This window comes from Doryrhamphus excisus, linkage group LG4, assembly GCF_037039965.1.
Source record: "Doryrhamphus excisus strain RoL-2023G ecotype Guam linkage group LG4, RoL_Dexc_Guam_v1.1, whole genome shotgun sequence".
Classification (NCBI taxonomy): Eukaryota; Metazoa; Chordata; class Actinopteri; order Syngnathiformes; family Syngnathidae; genus Doryrhamphus; species Doryrhamphus excisus.
The window spans coordinates 20,902,125-20,920,535 of record NC_136360.1 but is presented as its reverse complement, the minus strand read 5'-3'; the positions used below and the strand labels follow the sequence as shown (position 1 = coordinate 20,920,535).

Sequence of the window (18,411 nt, the reverse complement as noted above, 5' to 3'; positions counted from 1 at the left end):
TTACTTCATACAGAATGATTCCCAAAAACGCTGTATATTATTGCAGGTACAGGAGTGGACACCTTTGGGCAAAGTGCTTGCAAAAATTAATTTTTTTTTGTAGTTGCCAGTTACTTTCATTCATGAGAATAAAAGTCAAGAATTTATGACAAAAGGAGCAGTAAATTTACCATAATAAAAGTCGCACATTTACGCTAAAAAGGATTTACAAGAGAAAAAGTCAGAAATTCGTGACAATAAAAACTGTAAATTTACAGGAAAATGTGTTACATTTTCGGGAAAAAAATGGAATGGAATAGAAGTTGTAAATTTACAAGATAGAAGTTACAATTTCACGAGAATTTTTCCATTTACAATAATAAAAGTCAGAAATGTACATCAATAAAAGTTGTAAATTTACAAGATAGAAGTTAGAATTTCACGAGAAAAAAAAAATGTAAATTTCCAATCATAAAATTCAGAAATCTACGTTAATAAAAGTTGCAAATGTACAACATCGAAGTTACAATTTCACAAGGAAAAAAATAAATTCCAAATTTACAATAATAAAAGTCAGAAATGTACATCAATAAAAGTTGTAAATTTACAAGATAGAAGTTAGAATTTCACGAGAAAAAAAAATGTAAATTTCCAATCATAAAATTCAGAAATCTACGTTAATAAAAGTTGCAAATGTACAACATCGAAGTTACAATTTCACAAGAAAAAAATAAATTCCAAATTTACAATAATAAAAGTCAGAAATGTACATCAAAAAAGTTGTAAATTTACAAGATAGAAGTTAGAATTTCACGAGAAAAAAAATTGTAAATTTCCAATCATAAAATTCAGAAATCTACGTTAATAAAAGTTGCAAATGTACAACATCGAAGTTACAATTTCACAAGAAAATTTTTTTTTTCCAAATTTACAATAATAAAAGTCAGAAATGTACATCAAAAAAGTTGTAAATTTACAAGATAGAAGTTAGAATTTCACGAGAAAAAAATTGTACATTTCCAATCATAAAATTCAGAAATCTACGTTAATAAAAGTTGCAAATGTACAACATCGAAGTTACAATTTCACAAGAAAAAAAAAAATTCCAAATTTACAATAATAAAAGTCAGAAATGTACATCAATAAAAGTTGCAAATTTACAAGATAGAAGTTAGAATTTCACGAGAAAAAAAAATTAATTATAAATTTCCAATCATAAAAGTCAGAAATCTACATCAATAAAAGTTGTAAATGTACAAGATCGGAATTACAATTTCACGAGAAAAAAAAAAAAATCAAAATTTACAATAATAAAAGTCAGAAACCTACATCAATAAAAGTTGTACATTTACAAGAAAGAGCAGAAAATGTATGAAAAAAGGTGTGTGAATTTATGAGTAAAATAAAAGTTGTGAATTTTTCGAAATATCAGTCATAAATTTACGAGAAAAGGTGTTACATTTACGCAAATACGTCACAAATTTCTGAGAATAAAAGTTGTAAATTGATGAGGAAAAAATTGGAAAATGTACCCAAGAAAGTACATTTATGAGAATAAAACGTGGAAAAATTATGAGAAAAAAAATGTAGTTTTACAAGAGAAAAAAGAATAAAAATTGTACATTTACATAAAAGCTGTGAGATTTTTGAGAATAAGTGGTAAATTTAGGAGAATAAAAGTCAAAATTTGATGAGCATGAAAGTGGTAAATTTAGGAGAAAAAATTGTTAAATATTTTTCTATAGATTTTTTAATTCATAAAGTCATAAAGCCAAAGCTTTGTTGTGTTTTTGTCTTTCGTATCAACATTTCTGCCTGTTTGATGTCTTGTGCTGCATTTTTCCAATTGTCTGTTTTTCTAAAGCTTGTCTTTATTTCTTGTTTCTTGCTTGTGGTTTGGAGAAGATGTGTTGTAGATGTTTCTGCAACCTTCTCCTGCAGGTGCATGACTTCTGTGGAAACATTGGTGTGTGTGTCCTTGCCTCCTTGCTGTTATTAGCCAGGGCGCTTGAGACCAAGGTTCCCTTGAAGGCAAGCTTCAGCGTCATTGCTGTGATGTTTTGTCCGCTGAGAAGGAATGTGGAGGCCGAGCAGCTGGTGGCTGATTCATAACAAAATAGAAAAGTCTTCAAACAGACCATTTCCTCCTGAAGGCGGCGATCAGGGCGGGACATGTGAGTGGAATCTCGACACGCTACCTCGTTATTTAGTGATCGTCATAGGTCCATACTGCAGTCACGAGGCTTGTTTACTCGTCACTCCCGTCTTTGTAGGCTGACATGGGCTTTTCATTCAATGACCTGGCTTTTTTTTTTATTGGCTTTTTTTTGCTTGAAAATCAATATTCCGATATTGTCCAACTCTCAATTTCCGATAGCGATGAACTGATGAACACATATGTATATGTGTTGTCATAATCGGAAAAAAAATCAGCTACCGTTATCACATTTTTATGCTAATATTGGGCTGATAATTATCAGTAATGATAATTATATACAGAACAAGTTTCCAACAGGTTCTGCAAAAAAATCAAAGAATGAAAAAAAAAAAGCAAATTATTATTTTGGTGTGAATCAGTGAACTCTGAGTGCCTTTCTAGTCATATATACCCAGTCGTGTCATTTTAAAAAATCATTAAAAAATATCAAATTATTTTTTACGAACATTTTCTTAAGTCCCCCTAAATAATTTGATAATGTAAATGTAACACCTTTTCTCGTAAATTTATGACTGATATTTCCAGAAATTCACAACTTTTATTTTACTCATAAATGCACACATTTTTTTCATACATTTTCCACTCTTTCTTGTACATTTACAACTTTTATTGAAGTAGATTTCTGACTTTTATGATTGTAAATTTACAATGTATTTTTTTCTCGTGAAATTCTAACTAAAAAAAAATCATTAAATATCAAATTATTTGACCTGCTTTTGCCGTGTTATATGAAATTTTATATGAGATTTTTTTTGTAAAAAAAAAAATTAAATATCAAATTATTTAGGGGGGCTTAAGAACATTTTCTTAAGCTTTAGAAAAACAGTCATTCAGGCGGAATGTTATGTGAACGACTCTTTCGGGGTGTCACTACTATATACTATGTACAGTATACTGGATATTATTTCTTTCACTACAACCACTTCTTACAATTCACATCTATTGTGTTCAAATATAAATAACATTTCTTGTTAAATAATATATATATATATATATACCGTATTTTTGGCTTGCTTATTAGCCTGCTTTTGCCCTGTTATATGAAATTTGTCAGAGATTTTTTTTGTAAAAAAAAATCATTAAATATCAAATTATTTATGGGGGCTTAAGAAAAAAAAATCTCTGACAAATTTCATATAACAGGGCAAAAGCAGGCTAATAAGCAAGCCAAAAATATGGTGTATATATATATATATAGATATAATATTTAACAAGAAATGTTATTTATATTTGAACACAATAGATGTGAATTGTAAGAAGTGGTTGTAGTAAAAGAAATAATATCCACTATACTGTACGTAGTATATAGTAGCGACACCCCGAAAGAGTCGTTCACATAACATTCCGCCTGAATGACTCTGTTTTTCTAAAGCTTAAGAAAATGTTCTTAAGCCCCCCTAAATAATTTGATATTTAATGATGTGTTCTTAAGCCCCCCTAAATAATTTGATATTTAATTTTTTTTTTTTTTTTTTACAAAAAAAATCTCATATAAAATTTTATATAACAGGGCAAAAGCAGGCTAATAAGCAAGCCAAAAATACGGTATATATATATAATATTTAACAAGAAATGTTATTTATATTTGAACACAATAGATGTGAATTGTAAGAAGTAGTTGTAGTGAAAGAATAATAATAATAATATCCAGTATACTGTACGTAGTATATAGTAGCGACACCCCGACAGAGTCGTTCACATAACATTCCGCCTGAATGACTTTTAGTGATCTCAAACAACAGCCTTCCTTCCTTCCTTCCTTCCTTCCTCCCCTCCTTCCTTTTTGAAAGGGGCTTTTACTTGGGCTCCATTACGCCCACGTCGCTAATCTTTCAGGCTTCGCAGGGGTCAAGGTTCAAATCCTACAATGTGATTAGTTTACTGAGGGGTCAAAAGCAATAAATAACACACACGGCCACGCTGCCAAGTGTGAAAGATTAGCAGAAAGGCTCTTTTGGCAGTCTTATTTACATGTCAACTGACGTGAGAGACGTGCTAATCTACAAATAATCTGGCCATTTTAAGACAACTCATAATAATGAAGGAATATATGTGGTATCTCTGTTTATATATTTGTCACATTTTTTTTTGCTGTAAAGAAAAGTGTTCATTTCCACAATCAAGAAATGAATAACTTACTTAAAAATAGAAATATAAATAATATATGGAATACATCTCTTAACTTTTTCCAGGCTGCATAATGAAAATCAAAATATGCGTGGTATCACTTTGATATTTTTGGGGATTTTTTTCAATTGAATTGCATGTTTGTCACACTTCAATGTTTCATGACATCAAACAAATAATAAATAAATATTAGTCAATGACAAATCAAAATGCATTTTTTCAATGAAAGTTGTTATTATGAAGGGAGAAAACAAATCCAAACCTCCATGAAAAAGTGATTAGCCTAAAGCTAATAAGTGTCAAGGCCGCCCTTAGCAGCAACAAGTGCAATCAAGCCTTTGTGATAACTTGCAATGAGTCTCTTCCTGCTGTGGAGGAATTGTTGTCATTCAGCCACATTGGAGGCTTTTCCAGCATCAAGGACTTTTGAAGGTCATGCCACAGCATCTCAATAGGATTCATCTCAGGACTAGGCTGCTACAAAGTCTTCATTTGTCTTCCGGGTCCTGAAGCAGCAGACCATCGCACTGCCACCACCATGTTTTACTGTTGCTATGAAATGCAGGCCCAGTGTCTTTCTTACGGCGGAGTCATGAACGCTGACCTTAACTGGGGCAAGTGGGGCCTGCACTTGGATTGGATGTTGTTGTGGGGTCTTTTGTGACCGCTCGGATGAGTCGTGGCTGCGCTCTTGGGCGGCCACTCCTGCGAAGTTTCACCACTGTTGTGACCTTTCATGGATAATGGCTCTCACTGTGGTTGGCTGGAGTCCCAAAGCACACCGATAGATCTTAATTACTTTCTTTCTGGTGGGGCTAATCACCTTTTCACACGAGGGATGTAGGTTTGGATTTCTTTGATTTTTTCACCCCTAATAATCAAAAGTTTTCTTTAAAAACTACATTTTGTGTTCAGTTGTTTTGCCATGGACTAATATTTAAATGAGTTTGATGATCTGAAACATTTCAATGTGGCAAATATGCAAACAAAAAAGAAATCAGGAAGGGGCAAACACTTTTTGGCACTACTGTGTTATTAGCATATTAGCATGAACACTTCAGCTTCTCTGTTTTTTTTTTTTTTTGGTTTCAACTTCTTTCTACAATGTGCCGCAGGCCGATTAAGAACACATTTTTGTCTGCAAATGGCCCCCGGGCGGCACTTTGGAGACCCCTGACTTGAGTCATAAATGAATTTACTGAATTTACCGAATCAAGGAGTACACAGGACTGACTGCGGCTTCGAGGGGGGTCCTAACAAAAGAAAGCACCCAGATTTACCCTGGAGTTGAACTTTGACAGACAAATTTGGTTGTTACTTTCCTGCACGCCTGAAATGACGAAAGAGAGAATTCTCTTTGACTGCTTGCTTCTTTCATGAGGAAATATCTCAGCGTTTATTTTTAGAGCCACCTACTGAAATGTGTAGCGCTCGTAGAAGAAGAGTATCTGTGTGAGACTCCATTGTCGGGTGCTACGACGTCCAGTTGGCGTCAAGACAGCACGACTACCAGAAAGAGATCTGTTTTGACTAGATTCCACTACCCTTAGTCCTCCAGACCCGTGACATTTAATCTCTCTAAGACCTCATTTACTCTGTTGACCGGGTAACAACATTCCTCAGATAAACAACAAGCCTCGCTCCACGAGGTCCTGGCAGCCGAGGCCCGCCGTGTACCATCCCGGCACACAAACAGCACCCCGACCTCGCCAAATGTTCTTTTACATATTTTCACTTCTTGCGTCAACAAGTCTTGGGGTTCACCTGCGGTCGGGTTGTGGGTATCGGAAGAAAATAGGCATCGGAAGAAGGAACAGTATTGTGCGCAAAGAAGCTGCTCCGGGGTTTGACTCCGATGATATTTGCTATGCAAATCTAAAGGAACACGGTGTGTACCTTCCTCACCCCTGGCAGGTGCTTTACTTCCTGGATGCAAGACCGAGGCGGCGCGGAATGTTTGTAGTGCTCCTTGACCAGCCGCCATTATCTCAACACACAAATATTCAACGCCGAATACTTGAGCGCATTGTCATACAGTAAAGTCTCGTTATATCCATATTCTCGGGAGTCGGAAAAAATATCGATATAACCGGACTATCCATATATCCGATCCTGCGCCGAACTGCAATAAAAGTGGGCAATAATGCACTCGACATTGTTCTATACACACGAGAGAAACCACGAACGCCAGCATGTACATATGAAAAACAGTGATTATTGCAAGCGATAAAAAGATATCTGAATACAACACAATTAAATACATGTATTTGTACTTACCTCATATTAATTACCTGTAATCCTCTAATTACCGTCCGTCGGTGGAAAAGCCGAAACGGTGTTAGTCGAAAATCAAACAATACAAAACAGATTTCGCTAATGGTGGTATTGAAATCCTTAAGCAAATATTGATTCAGCTTTAAGCTGCTTTTGTATCGATATAAGCAGACCAAATTGGCTGGCGGGAGATGAAAAGGGCATCGTAGTAACCGGATTATCGTAATAACCGGGTATCGTACTAACCGGAACTAATTATATCATAAAAGACCAGAAATTTGCCATGAAATGAAAATAGTATCGTAATAAGCAGTACTATCGATATAACCGATATCGATATAACGAGACTTTACTGTACTTGAATGTTTCAGTGCAACATCTGAATATACTTACACGATGGACGATTACCAAAAGGCGATAAGATCCCAAATGCTCTACGGCTTTGTCTCAAATGGAATATAATACATATCTGCTATTCCCGGGGGTCGCCATCAGAGACCCCTCGTGAATAGCATAAAAAAGACAACTAAACCTGATAATATGCAACACCTAATATGAAACACCTGAAAGGCAATTGAAATTGTAAAATGAACAAATACACACTATCGGAGTCATGGCGTAACCTTTAGCCTGGTTGTCATTTAGCGCTGCCGGTGCTTAAGCGGTACCCAAACTGGTATGCTGGATGCTGTGATTAACGTCATTAATCCGTTCCAGAAGGTCTGACTCAAACCAAAACAAACTCTAACCAAAGCAAATTTTCCCATACGACAGGGGTCTCAAACAGTTTGAGGCCCCCGCCTTGATATGAAAGTTTAATGTTAGTTTGATATGGATGCTGTATGGTATCATGTACCCAGAAAAAATTATTACGTTTGATTAATGTTCATGTTAAAGGTTAAATAACTGTTAATAGTTATCCTCCCTATCCGTGTGGAAGTGGTAAGTTTTTGGCTATTTAAGTTGAAAGGAAATAACTTGAAGGCTACCGTTTCGGTCGCTAGCTCTCTAGTTTGCGAGTTAGCATGTGTCTCAAGACCCTGCAGTTGCGCAATATGTTGTAAATAAAAAGAGTATAAATGTGACTATAGTCGTGTTTTGTCATGTCTACAGGGCTCTAATAATGCTTTGTTCATTTTAATCTGAAAAAAATCATTTGTCTACCCACCAACTATATATGGTTTCTTAAGTTTTTATTATTTGCCGTTTTATTATTATTATTATATTTATTTATTACTGATTGATTTTCTTCATTCTTGATTTGTTTATTTATTTTTCATCTTATTTTGTGTAGAAAAATAAAAAGTAAGATATTTGAGAACAGTGGAATGTTTTATCAGAGCTTTTATTGTAGAAAATTGGAACCAAAGCAAAGTTTTTTTTAATTTTTTAGTTTTTAATAAATGTGTTTTTTTGGGTTTTTTTTTTTTTTGAAAATCTGATGCGGCCCAGTCTCACCCAGACCCGAGCTCCAGTGGCCCCCAGGTAAATTGAGTTTGAGACCCCTGCCATAGGAGATCATGTAAACCCAATTAATCCGTTACAGACACCCCATTTTTACCTACATTACCTGAAGTAAACACATCATTCTACTCAGAATCAGAATCAGAATTGCCTTTATTGTCATTGTTTTACATACAACAAAAAATAAAAAATAAAAATAAAACAAGGAATAACAATATAAATAGAAAAGTGGCAGGTTCAAAATAAGTATAAATATATGTACATCAAAAACAATAACCTATACAGTAACAAGATGTAGAATTGCAGTAACCAAAATGTGGAATTTCAGTAAACAAAATGTAGTATTGCAGATATTGTACCTATTGTACTCCAACCACACTTTGTATTTTTTTAATATATCCCATTAAATATCAATATTCTAGTACCAACAAACGTGTACCCAGCTGTTTATCACAGAAAATGGAAAAATAAAAAAGAAGCACTGCCAGTAATATTGCAGTAATAGTGTCCTGGCGAGGATGCCTTATGAGGTGTTTGGTGACGGCTACGTTTACCTCCACATGCTGCCAACATGCTACAGTAGGTTTCAATGCTAATGTTTGGTCTCACTTTACAGTAAGGTACACAGAAATACAGTAGTTACTACAGTAGCTACTGTACGTAGTTGTTACTGAAGAACTAATGACTAGAGTGGTTACTGAGAAACTAAGGCACATACATGTAGAGTAGTTACAGTACTGAGGAACTAATGAAGAACTAATGACTAAGGTACCTCCAGTTAGAGTAGTTATTGAGTAACTACGGCACATCCTTTTAGAGTAGTTAATGAGGAACCAATGAAGAACTAATGACTAAGGCACATCTTTTTAGAGTAGTTATTGACTAACTAATTAAGAACAAATGACTAAGTCACATCTTTTTAGAGCAGTTAATGAGGATCCAATTAAGAACTAATGATTAAAGCACGCCAATTTAGAGTAGTTATTTATTAATTAATGAACTAATAACTAAGGCACATCCTTTTTGAGTGGTTATGGAGGAAATAATGAATAACTAATTACTAAGGCACATCTTTTTAGAGTAATTATTGAAGAACTAACAAAGAACCACTTAGAGTGGTCATTGAGGAACTAACGGTGAACTAGGCGCAGCCATTTAAAGTAGTTATTGGGAGCTAATGGAGAACTAAAGACTAAAGCACATCCATTTAGAGTTGTTATTGAGGAACTAATGAAGAACTACTGACTAATGTGCATCCATTTAGAGTTGTTATTGAGGAACTAATGTGAACTAATGACTAAGGCACATCTTTTTAGAGTGGTTATTGAGGAACTAATGAACCAATTGGGGTAGTTATTGAGGAACTAATGGTGAACTAGTCGCATCCATTTAGAGTAGTTATTGGGGAACTAATGGTGAACTAATGACTAAGGCGCATCCATTTAGAGTAGTTATTGAGGAACTAATGTGAACTAATGACGAAGGCACATCTTTTTAGAGTGGTTATTGATGAACTAATGAAGAACCAATTAGGGTAGTTATTGAGGAACTAATGGTGAACTAGGTGCATCCATTTAGGGTAGTTATTGGGGAACTAATGAAGAACGACTGACTAATGTGCATCCATTTAGAGTTGTTATTGAGGAACTAATGTGAACTAATGACTAAGGCACATCTTTTTAGAGTGGTTATTGAGAAACTAATGAAGAACCAATTGGAGTAGTTATTGAGGAACTAATGGTGAACTAGGCGCATCCATTTAGAGGAGTTATTGGGGAACTAAAGGGGAACTACTGACTAAGGTGCATCCATTTAGAGTATGTATTGAGGAACTAATGAAAAACTAATGACTAATGCACATCCATTTAGAGTAGTTATTGAGGAACTAATGTGAACTAATGACTAAGGCACATCTTTTTAGAGTGGTTATTGATGAACTAATGAAGAACCAACTAGGGTAGTTATTGAGGAACTAATGGTGAACTAGGTGCATCCATTTAGAGTAGTTATTGGGGAACTAATGGTGAACCAATGACTAAGGTGCGTCCATTTAGAGTAGTTATTGGGGAACTAATGGTGAACTTGTATGAAGACACATCCATTTAGAGTAGTTATTGAGGAACTAATGTGAACTAATGACTAAGGCACATCTTTTTAGAGTGGTTATTGAGGAACTAATGAAGAACAAGTTAGAGTGGTTATTGAGGAACTGATGGTGAACTAGGTGTATCAATTTAGAGTAGTTATTGGGGAACTAGTGGTGAACTCATGACTAAGGCACATCCATTTAGAGTAGTTAATGGGAAACTAATGACTAAGGCACATCCATTTAGAGTAGTTATTGGGGAACTAGTGGTGAACTCATGACTAAGGCACATCCATATAGAGTAGTTAATGGGAAACTAATGACTAAGGCACATCCATTTAGAGTAGTTATTGGGGAACTAATGGTGAACTAATGACTAAAGCACATCCATTTAGAGTAGTTAATGGGGAACTAAGGGTGAACTAATGACTGAGGCACATTAATTTAGAGTAGTTATTGGGGAACTAATTAAGTAATGAGTAATGGTTATGTAGGTTCATTCCTAATAACTAATGTACTTGTATATAGTTATTGTTTGGTGGTGGGTAGCAGAAATGAGTGTTATGGATGTAAAATGAAACAGGCAGAAACACTAAGTGTCACCCAAAAGGCGCCGCCGGGTTGACAGACTGTTTAGCAGGAACCGGAGATGTTTATGCATGGATGGTTGCAGCCCAAGACGCAGCCACTCCCGTCACATTTACATACCTCAAAGGATGACGGTCTTCTCTTCAAGCCATAAAATTCAAAGGTCTTGCACCTTGGTCTCGTTACAGTCCAGGGTCTTTCTCTTTTGTGCTCTCCATGTGTTTGTTACGTCGTGGGTCTCTCTACCATAGCAAATATAAACAAACGCTGTAATTTGCTGCGACATATTAAAATTGCAAATGTTTTACCAGAGACCACCGGGCGTCACACCAGCTACTCGGAGAGTGTGCGGGAATACCTTGTTGGGCCACACCAGGTGGCTCCTCCCCCTCTACGTAACGTGGTTCTCCACAGCGGCACACCGGCTGCTCGGAGCATGTGTCTGAATATAGTGCACCTTGCTGGGCCACAGCAGGTGGCTCTATACCAGGGGTGGGCAAACTTTTTGACTTGCGGGCCGCATTGATATGACAAAATTTACGAGGGAGGGGGGGCAGACTATATATTTTACACGTAACAGTCCACCTGGTATTATTGTATCTGTAAAATTGTCATGCAATCTGCTATTATTATTTATTATTTTATATTTATATTTAAATATTTTAAAAATAATAAAATATTATAATAATTACAATAAAATTAAAATAATAATTATTATATTACTATTATGTAAAATATGCAAATATAACAATAATATTATATATAATTAATATAATAATTAGCATTAATATAATAATTATAATAATCATAATAGTTCTAATAATAATTATAATAATCTAATAATAATAATAATTATTATTATTATTATTATGTACTTGTGTCCCTTTTTTCAGGAGCACTTTGTAAACAACAGACCATGTCAAAAAACGAAATTGATAAAACCATCAAAAGGTTGGCTCAGGCCATGATGCCAGGTTGTATGTTGAGTTTACATGAAATACTTTGGAAAGATTGGGCGGGCCGTATTTAAACACTTGGCGGGCCGGATGTGGCCCCCGGGCCGTAGTTTGCCCACCCCTGCTCTATACTCTGGTTCTCCTCATAGTAGTGATGTGCTAGTAGTCATGTCGCAGTATTTATCAGTGGTACCTCCTGCCACTGATAAACATGTACTATACATACTGTAGGTATTTGTTATTATTTTGCAATGCTGTAAATGTTGTAACATTTACATTTTGTTGCAGTGATGTAAATAATGTTCTTTACGTATATGCTGCGTCTATACATATATTACAATAGTATGTAAATGTTACATTACTATATTAAGAACACCACATAATAATGTAAATGTTAAATGATTTATAATTGTGCTGTATTTAAATACATTAGTTTATATACATACTGGTACATATAGGCATAGATTATCTACATATTAATTAAATGTATTTTACAGCCGTCGTTTGTTTACCTTCCTCTGGACAAAGAGCGCCGGTGTTCCCGCTGATCCGGCCCGTTTCCCCGTTCACATGAATGGTTCCAGTCCGATCCGCTCCTGGTTTTGGCGGCGTCCGGCGCGTGTCCCAGCTGGGGTGAGTGGCAGGAGTTGTTTACTGGCTCACACAAGGAGACACGCAAAGACACGACAACCTGACGGCGGACGAGCGAGCTCCACTCGGAACTTTTTACGCATCTTTTTCTTTTTAAAACTATTTCCGTTTCGTACCTCATCACCAGTGCTGGAGACTACGTAGATATTTCACGTGCGTGTGTGTGTTTTTCCCCTTACATTTCACACCGAAAGCTGGTTTGTTTTGGATTAGCTAGCTAGCTTTAGCTGCCCCCCCTTTCCTCCTCCTTCTTCTTCTTCGTCTTCTCCCATCGGCTAATCTGACGGAGAAGAAACAAGACGACTTTTTTTACTACGAGGTATTTGTGTTTGGGAGGGACAAGGAGGCATTCATTTTCCAGGTTTGTCCCCTCTTTTGGATACTTTCCCCTTCCGCTCGGAGCTTTTATGAGGGCTTGTATTGGCGGCGTGGTGCTGCCTCGAAAAAGGGTGAAGGAGTTCATGGGATTGTCGTAGTGTGTGTGCTGGAAGGGAAAAACATCCACTTCTTCCACGTTTCTTTCTCCTAAAAGGATTTTTTTTATCGACAACTGGGGATACAACTTGGAAGCTCCGGTGAGGAGATAAATGAACGAGAGCTATCAGCTACCAGTCGGATACTAACGCCAGTAAAAGTGGACAAGAGGACACATGGATGCAGACAGTCGCCTTCACTTATGGAAAATGAACATTTTCACTACAACGTGTATCGCCACCATAGAGGACCACCTCAATTAGTGGTCTGCGTTTTCCCTTCAAGGCGCAACACCAAGAACTTGTCTGGGGAGACCCTTTTATCACCGAGCCCCGTTGACGGGGTGCAGCTTTGATTTAAGTACTATCACCGTTGAAGAAATACGTTTGTCACACCATTGGAGGTGTTTTCCCCTCTACAAGATGAGGCTTAAACTGGGGGCACAACTTGTGCTTTTTCTGCTCATTTGTAGCTGCATGATAAGCCAGCATGGACTCATTAAGGGAGAAAGTAAGTACACGTTTTATTATTTTTTTTTTGGCTTAAATGTACACATTTCTGTTAATTTTTAAACTTGCTTGGGTAGTACTGAATTGAATAGTGTTAAGGTGATTCTGTTGCTTTTTATAGCAATGTAATATACAGTACATTTTGACACTGTTGATATAAACTGTTAAAGCGCATGCGCACAAAGGTTGTTTAGGGCCCTATGTGTTTTTCGCCTTTCATGATCATGGCTGCCCGCCATTAATTACAATCCCTGCGTAAAGTTTTGGAGGAATATACCCCCCACCCCCAATGCCGTCTGCTTCCTCCCCCCGGATGGGGACTCCTCGCCGGGGACAGATTAGCCAGGTTGGGGGGGTGAGGCAAGCGGCCATGCACTGCTAGCTGCATAGCTAACTAGCTCAGGCCTCCCACAACGTAAACAACGCATTATGACCAAAGAGGGGACGGTGGATTAGCCACATTAGCACGGTCAAATACAATTTACTGACACACCGCTTCCCCCAGTACAGGAGGTGCCCTTTTATCAATGGATTCCAAGGGGGAGGGGTTGATCGTAGCATAACGGCGTCTGACATTAAAGCGTGCGTTGATAACGATTCCCATCGTAAACCGCTTACATGGCAACGAATGGCTCACATGCTCTACTCGCTTATCTATTCAAAAATACCAAGTTTAAAATGTTCTCTTATGTGTTGGAGCAGCGTCTCAATGTTCACACATAAAAAAAAAATCACATCACAATTAATAACGCATCCTTCCCTATCCGAGTGTGCTCAAGTCTTTATAAGGTTAAAACACGTTTTGTAGGATGTGCTAAATTAGAGGAAGAAATGTTTCAGATAGAGTTTTCAGTTCAGTTGCCAAGAAAATATATGTTAGAATGTCCTACAATGGCAAACTATAAAACTGAACCAAATTTGGAGGGTTGTCCAAGTCTGAGGCGTAGCAGCCTGAAAAAATGCTTTCCAACCCACTAAGATAACCTATGAAATCTGTTTTATTTGTTCTAAATTATGTTTTTTTCAATTGTTTTGAATTATTTTTTTCTGTAGCATAGAATGTGTGCTTTTTCAGTAAATGCAAAAATGCTTACATTTATTGATTAACTCCATCATTGGTAATTTTTGCCGCGTATTTGAGAATATGGATATCGCCTGGCTAACTTTTATCATGGGATGTCAGCCTTTGCCTACACCAGGGGTCGGGAACCTTTTTGGCGAAGATAGCCATGAAGGCCAGATATTTTAAAATGTGTATCTGTGAGAGCCATATAAATTTTTTTAAACATTGAATGCAATAAAATGTGTGCATTTTTATGTAAGACCAACAGTTTTAGATAATGGGCTCTAATTACGTAGACCAGGCACACTACCGCACGCCAATGGGGTGTGGCCAGCACACTATCGTGAGCAGCGCAGTGTCTAATAATAAATCAAATACTTGTTGCCATTAATACAACTTCTGCTGCTGCATAGTTTTGCACCGTACTCCGTAGACGTATTTCATTCTTTTGGCCATCTTCGTCAGAAGGCTTGGTTCTGCAGCTTTAGCTATTTGACTAAAGGAGGAAAGTTTACATTTACATGTTTTTTTGACATCTCAATGACCGAGGTAGACTACAGCATTAGCCAGTAATAATCAAGTTTTGGTGTTTGACCTGGAAAATATCATCAGGAAAGATAGATATGCTTGGCCGTATTGCTGCAGAATATAGACGGACGAATTAAAATGCATAAGAAAGTTGTTGATTTTGAATATTATTTTTAACAGTCATTTCTGTGATGGTTTACTTTAAAATGTGAGCAAAAATAAATTTTTATTGTGGTAAGAAATGCTTGAGAGCCAGATACAGTCATCAAAAGAGCCCTACCTGGCTCCCGAGCCATAGGTTCCCTACCTCTGGCCTACACGTAGCAACATGTGCCAATCTGTAATGAAACTAACTAATGCTAATGTTTTTGTTTCACGAAGGCATAGTAACCGACGCAATTCCAATTGCGATATTTTTTTTCTCACACCGCTCTTATTTTGAAGTCTGGAATTGTGTTGCGTGTGCTCAGAATGTCTTTTGATGACCAAGGATAAAGGTACCTCTCGTCACTAAGAACGGTCACTGTAAAACGCTCGTTTTGTGTTCACAAGCAGTAAAACACCAGCGTGTAAACACTCATCCAACCTGAGTCGCACACTGACAGCCACACTAGCATGCTCTGCTAAACTAAACTCACCCCACTAGCTTCCATTCATGCTCCGTAAGAGATGAGTTTCAAAGTTTTTTTAAAAACCTTTTCCACAGTTGGACATGTTAAATCCAAGAGGGCGAATGCTTGTGATGAGAATCTGCTACTCCCCACACAAGTGCTCCTTCTCCTTGAGATTCCGCGTCTAACAGTAGTTTCTGTTTTTAATGGCCAATTATGCGGACATCATAGAGCCCTAATAACTGTAGTTATGTTAAAGGCACAATGAATTGATTTTTAGTTTCTACAGTGAGAGAGTGTAAATAAAAGCACTCATGTCAGCCCCAATACAGCCATGCATGTAATAAAGACAAGTAAAACAAAAATCCGGGTCGCTGAGCCAACTCGCCCCGGCTGGCGAGGCTCGCAGTGTCGGCTGTGGCTGTGTTTGTGATGCTCCTTAAGTAAAGAAAACTTTTCGAAAGTTGATCGCATGTTGGTGGGAATCCAGATCCAGTTTGTTTGTGAAGCCTACTCATGTTTCTGAAGAGGTTAGATTAGTATTACAAACATGTTGCACAAGGATAGCCAGCGAGTACTTCATTGTGGAACAAATCCCGATAACGTACGAGTGTATGCCTGATCTTTAGACTCTGGCCCGTATTGGTTAAAATGGCCGCTTCCTTCACCAGCCAGGTTCAAAGCAAGCAAATGTTGTGGACACTTTACTGAGGTCATGTATGCAGACAGAGCAGACGCCCCCGCCGCCCCCACTCCCGAAAGGGGTCTTATGAGAGTGGGCTACTTGTACCCCTCCTTCCTCATTCTTTGGCTCCCTCTCTCTGTCTCTGTGTCCCTCTAAGGGAGTGGGGGGTACATGCCATTGGCTGCTTCTGGTGCCTTATTTACTCAGTTCTCTGCTTAGTGACCATATTTGGCACTCTTGAGATGTTTACGCTGAAGAGGGTGCGGGTCAACAACCAAAATACCCAGAATAACCAATTCTAAGAATACTTGGTTCTGAATGGACGCGACAGCTCTACATCAGTCATGGCAAAGGTGGGGGTGGGATGGGGGGGGGGGGGGCTTTCAGGATTGATATATTTACCCCACTGCGGTTGTGATGAGCTGACTGCGCTCTAGATAATGTTGGAAAGGCTTTTTTGGCTGGCTGTTTTTAATAGATTTGGACGTGGTTGTTTGCCGTAGTTATCAGCAAACGGGTTTCTGAAGTAACTGCTGAGCTGTCTCCTGGACCGACTTGTGAAAAACAAGTTGTGCAACCAGGAGCCTGGCCCCCTTCGTGTTCCCCTCAGCCTCGTACACGCGGCGCTGTTGGACAGGGCCAGTGTGTATGCACGTATTTACGCTTCTGATCTTATGGATGTTTTCCACAGCCTGACCTTCCGGCACTGAACTCTTCTCTCTGACAAACAGTTGACATCAGAGGTGACACAAATGATCAGTATTGAAATATGATGCATCATGATGCTTCAGGGTATAGAATCAATACAACGGCATCATAGATGACCTCAGCTATGCTGTTTATTGTCAAAAAACCTAACACCAGTTGGCTTTATATGAGCATGAATCCGCTTAATAGACATTATAGAGTCCATAAAAGCTAGCTAATTACTGTTGGTGCGTGAGCGTATATAATACAGAACAGTGAATATTTTTTTGTCTGTTAAAGAAATCGACAAATCAGCTTTTCATTGGACAAGGGAAATGTGTTTTGGTTAGTGTAGCGTGTTTGATTGTAGGAAAAATGTAAATCACCTAATTGACCATTTTTCAAATGTCATTTTTTTAGCTGTAAAACAATTTCTTCTATTAATTTTAGGGCAAAAAATACACATGTATCTATTTTTAACAATACTTGTGAAACATTTTTATGATATGAATTCATTAATTCTGTGTAACATAAGAAAAACTAAAGAGCACTGCTGCTGGTTGCAGCCAAGTAGTCCACTCCATTTGGTCTCAGCGGCTTCAAGACGCAATGATTAACTGATTATTACAGTCATCCTCGAAAGATATTGTAATGCATCAATTACAACTGCAACAATTAATCATTTTGCGGAAATATAAATATCCTAAGATTTCTGTCTCCCAAACAATATTTTTTCATTTTCTTAGTCATACATAAAAACAGACCTATTATCTTGTGAAAACAAGATATACATCCACGTCAGCTTTGGCTGGAAAACAGTGATGGCTATTTTTGACTCTTTTCTGGTATGTTCCCGACCGAACTGTTTATCTTTGGTTCATGTTGGTTTGGTCTGTCATTCCTCACTGTATCGCAGTTTTTCAAATAATACCAAATGGTCACCGTTACTGCTACTACTAGTCAAAAAATATTGAGAGACACACACGTAAAAAAGTTAGCGCCAATGTGATGAAAACAGAGAACAACAGGAGCGTGAAACTGGGCTGTTATTTCATGTGCGCTAATAATGTAAAAACCCGTATTTACAAAGTCATAAACAAGTTTTCCATGCGCTAACTTTGAAAACATTCAGTTTATTCATATTGAATCATATTTGGCTGAAATTCACTCATCGGAATAGAGTCTGGAACCAATTAACCACGATAAACAAGGGACAATTAATCTAAACGACAATCATTAATTGAGATAAATATTATTTTTCTATCAATAGATGTTATTTGTAATATGTGGATTATCAAATAATTGTTTCACTTTTGTATTATTATCATTGGTAACAGTTTAGCAATAATACTGTAATAACGACTATTCTTCTATTTCAATGATATATTATGCTGTATGGGCTGCTTCACAAACAGAAGACAAAGAAATGAGCAGTTGGACCCAAAAAGAGAGGAGGACTTCCCAGGCCACTCTCATGCTGCGATGATAACAAAACACTGCAGCTTTGCTAT

The 18,411-nt window shown here is 37.2% G+C and overlaps 1 protein-coding gene across 1 annotated transcript in view; it reads left to right on the top strand.

Moving 5' to 3' along the window:
- The first annotated feature begins 12,330 nt into the window (after positions 1-12,330).
- insrb (insulin receptor b) overlaps positions 12,331-18,411 on the top strand; it is a 103,395-nt gene continuing 97,314 nt past the window's right edge. The window contains exon 1 of the mRNA XM_058073090.2: positions 12,331-13,327. Within this exon, the coding sequence (XP_057929073.2) occupies positions 13,240-13,327 (88 nt within the window). The 5' untranslated portion in view covers positions 12,331-13,239. The remainder of the gene's footprint in view (positions 13,328-18,411) is intronic.